General features: G+C 43.6%; 1 protein-coding gene across 1 annotated transcript in view; it reads left to right on the top strand.

Annotated features, from left to right (window-relative positions):
* The window catches only part of rnf19b (ring finger protein 19B), a 21,567-nt gene extending 16,495 nt beyond the window's left edge, over window positions 1-5,072 (top strand). The window contains exons 5-9 of the mRNA XM_010873835.5: window positions 539-701; window positions 1,479-1,734; window positions 1,875-2,064; window positions 2,198-2,332; window positions 2,783-5,072. Of these exons, the coding sequence (XP_010872137.1) occupies window positions 539-701; window positions 1,479-1,734; window positions 1,875-2,064; window positions 2,198-2,332; window positions 2,783-3,215 (1,177 nt within the window). The 3' untranslated portion in view covers window positions 3,216-5,072. The remainder of the gene's footprint in view (window positions 1-538; window positions 702-1,478; window positions 1,735-1,874; window positions 2,065-2,197; window positions 2,333-2,782) is intronic.
* Window positions 5,073-6,679: the final 1,607 nt, after the last annotated feature.

The raw sequence follows: 6,679 nt of genomic DNA, 5'->3' as shown, positions 1-6,679 counted from the left end.
CTCGATGAGACGGCAGTGCACATTCATGTCCAAGTGTTTGAAAGGTGTGTCGCCCGACCCCAAAACAAAAAACTGCCCATTGGTATTTCCGGAGCTAGACCGTTTTTTATTGTTTCTCAGGTGATTTTTGTTAAAATATGCCAGCACGTTGGAGTTGAATCAGGTCAAATCAAGTTTTGAAACTAATGGGTTCTGACGTACGCAATTTCCGTCGTATGCGTAAACAGGCTGGGTGTTTGGTTGTGAAGTGTCTCCCTGCATTGTGACATGGAAAAGTTCAAATTCATTATGACAGTCTCAGTTGCTGTTGTATGTACTGATTGTTTTTGCCTGAACTTGGGGCCTAGAAATAATCAGTGTTCTTTCTCCTGATCTCTCCCCATTTCTTTTAATATCTGTTTTCCTTTCTACCCCTTCATGCCCTCATATCTGTCCCTCTCTCTGGTTTTTCTACTATTTTTACTTTCCTGATTGCTTTCACCCTTTCCCTCCCCTATGTTCCTCCTTGCATCTCTTTTTCTGTCTTATTCTCACTCAGTCCATCAGGGTGTACGTTCTGGGGAAAGAAGCCATGGAGTCGTAAAAAGAAGATTTTGTGGCAGCTTGGTACTCTGATTGGAGCGCCAGTTGGCATCACTCTCATAGCTGGCATCACTGTGCCTGCCATGGTCATTGGCATCCCTGTCTATGTGGGACGCAAGGTAGGCAACTACGCTGGCATAAGAGCAACCCCATACTGAAAATGTCTTTATTTAGCATCCACTAAGTCATTTAGCATATTCTCTTAAGGGTGGCTAATTGTCAGTGCATGGACAATAAAGGGGAAGGTTTTACGTGAAATGTTGCAGAAGAGCAATTAACTGTAAAAACTCAATGGGATGTTGCTGTTTTCAAAAAAAATATGGTTAGTTTCAATATGATGTTCTTTCACTGATGTGTTCATTTCCTGTGCATTTTCCAGTAATTCCGAAACACATGATATTCAAACAAATTTAAACTTTCAGTATGACGCTCCAGCTGTTGATTGAAAACAGCACAATTCAGAAGCAGATCTGCAGAGTATTTATTTTTAAGATTTCTCTTCATCGCCGCCTAGTGGCAATTTAATTAAACTGCAAGTTTGAACATAAGCCGATTTAAGGCCCTCCCACATACACTCTAAGCCCACAAGATTTCCCAGGTGTAGAAATATTCAAAGTATTACCAGTGTTACCCACCTCAGGCACTTCCAGAAATGTTATGCTTTTATAGGCCACGTAAAAGTAGCCAGGATGAACAATACGAAGAGCCTGTGAAACAAAGAATGAATGCCTGTGATATGTCATACTGTCTAAATCTCCTAATCATTTTATGATTTGAAGTGGAGTACAAAACAAATGTTACAACGGCAATTAAATGGCGGGAAAAGGCTCTGGCCTTTAGGATGTGAAGGATGTCACTCACGCACTTCACTAACGCAGGTGTCTTGTTGACAACAGATCCACGCCCATTATGAGGGGAAGAAGACCAATCGCCACAGGAGGAACCTGGCCGTCTCCGGAGGGGTGGCGCTGTCAATCATCACCGCTCCGGTTATAGCGGCCGTCAGCGTTGGCATCGGCGTGCCCATAATGTTGGCGTACGTCTACGGCGTGGTGCCCATCTCGCTGTGCCGCGGGGGTGGCTGCGGTGTCAGCCGAGGGAAGGGCCGCGGTGTACGGATCGACTTCGACGAGGACGACGGCCCGATCACTGGTGAGGGGGGTCATGGGGTACTTGAATCGGACGATGTTTGACGGCGCCTTATTTCGGGCTTTTGCGCACGTTAAAAAGTATGTTACAAAGCTTCTAAAACCTTTGATCTCTGCTCTCCTTCCCTCCTCTCTGCGTTCCAGTGGCGGATGCGTGGCGGGCCCTGAAGTCCAATAGCCTGGGCGATAGTAGCCTGGAGGGGGCAGCCAGTGGCCTCAGCACCACCTCCCCGAGCGAGGGGCTCTCCGTGGCTCCCGGGGGCTTGGGGAACACCCCCCACTTCAACACTCTGGCCGGGGGGGCCCTCGGAGCCAGGGCTGGCAAATACAACAGGTATGACTCAGTGGGGGGGAAAGAACCTGTTTGGTACCGCATGGCCGACTGAAGAGGTTTTCGCCAGGCGAAACGAGCGCGATACGCGTGAACCAGTTTAACCGTCTAATTATCATGTCGTCTGCGGTTCCAGGTTGGAGCTCCAAACAGGGGACCTGGGGAAGGACAGTGCCCAAAGGGACACCGGTAGTCTGGGAGCCGGCAGTGACTGTGTCAGCACTAGGGGAATGGCAGGCTCCATCGTCTCCTCCTACACACTCCCGGATAGGTGAGTCACTCGCGCTCTCTCCCGGCTCTTTCAAACACACACTTAAACCTCGCTCCCAGGGTATTAAGAAATCTCCTGGATGAGTCGCATCTGCGATGCGGTTGGGATCGCAGGACCACGCCTGTTTAGGTGGCACTTAAGATTAACACCTAACATGTCACGTCAGTTGGATTCTGTGGTCGTTGAGAAACTCCCCGTATACTTGGATCTCTTTTTGTTTATTTCCTGTGAAGTGTTGAAATGACGTTGATGGAAGGATGTGCTTCACAGGGCCAAGTGTAGCTAAGTTGGTTGAGCAATGGCACTTTTTAGGAATTAAACTGCTTTGTTTAATTCCCACTGGGGGGCCAGTAGGGTATGAAAATGTGTGAGAACATACTACGCTCTGGATTTGACTTGAAATGTAAAACATAACCACAATGAATTGGAACCATGTTTCTTTCCTCACAGGGAGTGCACTAATCTTGAGATCCAGGTGGACATTGAGACCAAACCCAGCCACCTCTGCCTAACCAGCGAGGAAGACCTAACTCCTCCCCCTATTTCCATGGCACCATACCCGAGCTCTGGGGGGGAGGAGCCTCAGGACTGCAGCTCCCGAAGGGGCGGGGCTCTGTCCGGCTCAGCATTGGGCCTGTCGCCCGGAGCGTCTCTCAGGGAGGGGCTTCGCGATGTCACTCTGGCCCAGCCAGAGAGCATCCGTAGTGATCTGGAGATGTCGGACACCCAGTCGGACGATATCGCCGACCTGACGTCAGACGACTGCGACTCTCCTCACCCCAAGAGCTGCCGAACCTCTCACCAACCACAGACCACCTGCAGACCGCTTCACACCTCTGAAGGCCTCCACTGCCCTCCGGATAATGTCATCCTTTATGTTTAACTGTCTGACTTTGAGTGCTCTCAGAGGTTGCACAAATCTCACTTGTTTTTTTTTTAGGTAATCTCCTAATTTGTTGATTTACCATTTTTCTAGGGAATCCTTTTCTTTTTTTTTTTGCTGCTTTGTGATTTACTAATGTCTTACCTACAGACGACAGCCATCTATATGTGTATGTCAGCATTTCTATCAACCTGTTGATCTCTTTAGAGAGAATCATCAGGGTCCTACCTCTCTTGATTTAATGTTTTTTTTTTTGTTTCAATTCTTGGTGCAAAAATGCCTTGGCTAACTAAGCAAAAAATGTAAAAAGGTTCAACTAGAGGTACAAATTTAACAGAAAAGAATGACTGCCAAAAAAAATGTAAGGGGAAATAAGGTGAAACTTCACCAAGCACACCGAGTGAAGGATTCTGGGAAATGGAGTTTGTACTATGGAAGGGATGTTTATAGGGATGTTTGAGTGGGGCGTTTGTACTGGACTTGGATTTCCAATTTTTTGTATTTATAACTGAATGATTTTTGAAAGATATTCAAATGTGTGCATGAGTCTGCATGAACTGTGTTTTGTATGGATTAATAGGCCTACAAACGTAGTATGTAACTATTACACATTGGTGGAGTTTACTGTAGTTTGCACAGAGACTTGATTTAGGGGCAATCTGCACATGAATGTCACCTACACAGAGAGGGAGATTTTAGGGTTCAATGAAAGTTGATGCTGTGGGAGATAGGGAATGTCTTGTCTTAACCAGCAAAGAGGTCCACTTGAATGACTGACTACCTGCCTTACAGACAGCGATGACACATTCACTGACAAACACACTGGCTTTCTGACACACTTGCCGTCTGACCTACTCTAAAGTGCGTGTGCGTGCGTGTGTGTACGTGTGTACGTACGTGTGTACTGTATATGTATAGGAGATTGAAGTGTGCTATTCAGTCACAAATACTTGTTGTAAAGACCATCAACAGAGGGGCAAGCAGTTTGATGCACAATACACAGTTACAGTGTAAGACTAATAGAATGGTTGGATTCCTTGTGAATGTATTGGTTTGTCCCACTATAAAGTTAATTTATGAATGAGCACTTGTGCACTTTATCTAAGCATTTTTTTGGGGCTAATCCTCTTTCTCAAATTACTGTCTAGGTTTTCATACTTGTAAATCTGTAGCCAACTATTTTTCTTTTACTTTTCAAAGAATGAGAAGTGCTTGTTTTTGCTATTCACCAACTATATATTTCTGTTTCTTTTAAAACGTCCTCAGTTGCTGTAGTCATTCTGAGGAATCTGTATGGTGACGTTCCATTTGTCAATCAAGGTTCATTGGGATGTGATCATATGATTGGTCATGCTCAGTCCGGTCTGTTGATGGAATTCAGTTTACGCTTCTTTCTGCCTGTGAGAAACCACATGAATGTACCATGGATTAAAAGAAATATCTATCCTTAATATGCGGGGAGAATTTACCTTTAGGAACACATGTGGACAAAAGTTATATATAAATAGCAATATAAAAGTATTATATATAAATGTGTATCTCCTGGTACTGTTTTCAGAGCCCCTATAGAACACAGGACTGTGAAAAAGTCATTGTGGAATTTTTTGGGGGATAAATAATAAACACGAATTTCAGTTGCATCACTAATTTCTTATTCTTTTATTTTGTGAAATTACTTGGGTAGATCATGGCCTTGAAACTCTGAAAGGTGAATTTGGCTCTTCTGATTCGGGAATTCGGGAAATGTCTGCTTAATGAAAACTGAACCTGGATTCTCATAAGGTAATTCTAATGAGGTACTTCTATCTAAATGTTGAACCATTGAAGTAAAAAATAAATTAAATTCTACACACGCATGTATATTGGTTTTCTATTCTTGTGGAGAGCAGAAAATGTATTCACCTTTTCACTATCCTAAACTTAACCTCAATAACCTAACCTGTATGCCTAATATAACCCAATCTTTGCCTAATTCTAATGCCAGGACCAGAGATGTTACCCTAAACCTTACCCCTTACGTTAAGTCTTTGTCGGGTCCAAATTGTCAGGTTTTACTGTTTTTTTTAGGACGTCTCAGCAAAACCTTGGTAATCTTGGTATTACAATACATTCATTGATGACCCTTAAAAAATTATCATTCCGACCAGACACTCAAGATCTGTTCAGGTCCCTGGTGGGTGTTTCGTTAACATGAAGAGAAATGTGAGTGAGAAATCCAAGTGAAAGGCCAAACCCCTTTCAAAGGGAGGCAGTGTCAACATGAGTGCTGCCTCTTGGCTGAGGTTTGGGAGGAGTGAGTGCTGGGGGTCGTAACCTTGGCGGTCACTGCACCTTCCATCTCCTAGCCATCTTCCTACACCTCCACCTTGAAGCTTTCCCTGGTTCCTATTTTGTTGCTTTGGCATTGAGCTGCCTTGAGGGCCCTCAAATACCTCACAAGACAAGGTCTCAATAGGAGGCTGGTGTGTAGAGGCGGGGGTCTCTGTAGGGGGTGTTAGTGCATCACTGATCCGTGGGGGGCAGGTGCCTTCGCCCACCAATAGTCAAACATGGTTTACAGTTTTGTACACTAGCTAAAACACTAAAACGGTTCCTATAAACAGTACACACAAAAACATTTTAAATTCCAGAAGACCATTTACCCCAACACATAAGCACAGTTTGCCTTTTTTGCAAAAAAACTACACTCAACTCTGTAACGTAAAATTATCACAATGTTGTCAGGTAATAAATCATTACCATTCAATAATCAAACTCAAAGGCAAACTCAAGTTCTAAAAACGAACAAGCGTAATTAGGCAGCAAACATCTGAGGCTCAAGAGCTATTGTGAAAATGGTTGCTGAAAACAACCTTATGTGTTCAGAGAAATCCAATATTTCAAGAAAATGCCATTTGACTGACAAAATATATAGCCTGAGAAGTGAACATATTGGCCCAGGTTAGATACAGGATGATGAAGCAGACTAAACATTTATTTTCCAGACTATAACCATATATCTGCTTTCTCCCTAGTCTTCTTGGGCTAAATTTCAAGTGTTGGTGAATTAGAGAAGAAACCGCTCCACAAAATGAAGATGGTATTAGTGTTTTCTATTAAGACTTCTGTCTAGACATATCTGTCAAGACACAATATCATATTCATTGGGGGAATTCTGGAACATTGCAAAAAATTATGAAAATTGCAACACTTTTGGGAACTCGTCAGAAATTTTAATTGCTGAAATGCCTTGGTTACTTCCCTTTTCAGGACGTCTGATATTTACGAGTATAAATAAACACACACTTTTGACTTTGTATCCTTTTTTTGGGACATGAGACAACTCTGACTTGGCTCTCAATTCCTTCATTTTTGGACTTTCTTTATTGGTGTCTGAGGCCATACGCCAAGCCAAAGAGTAAGGTTAACTTTACAGTAGTCGTAAATATAGACTGGGTTACTACGCAACCAACTGCTTTTCGGCT

This window comes from Esox lucius, chromosome 10 (assembly GCF_011004845.1).
Source record: "Esox lucius isolate fEsoLuc1 chromosome 10, fEsoLuc1.pri, whole genome shotgun sequence".
NCBI lineage: Eukaryota > Metazoa > Chordata > Actinopteri > Esociformes > Esocidae > Esox > Esox lucius.
This window is presented reverse-complemented; position numbering and strand designations above follow the sequence as displayed.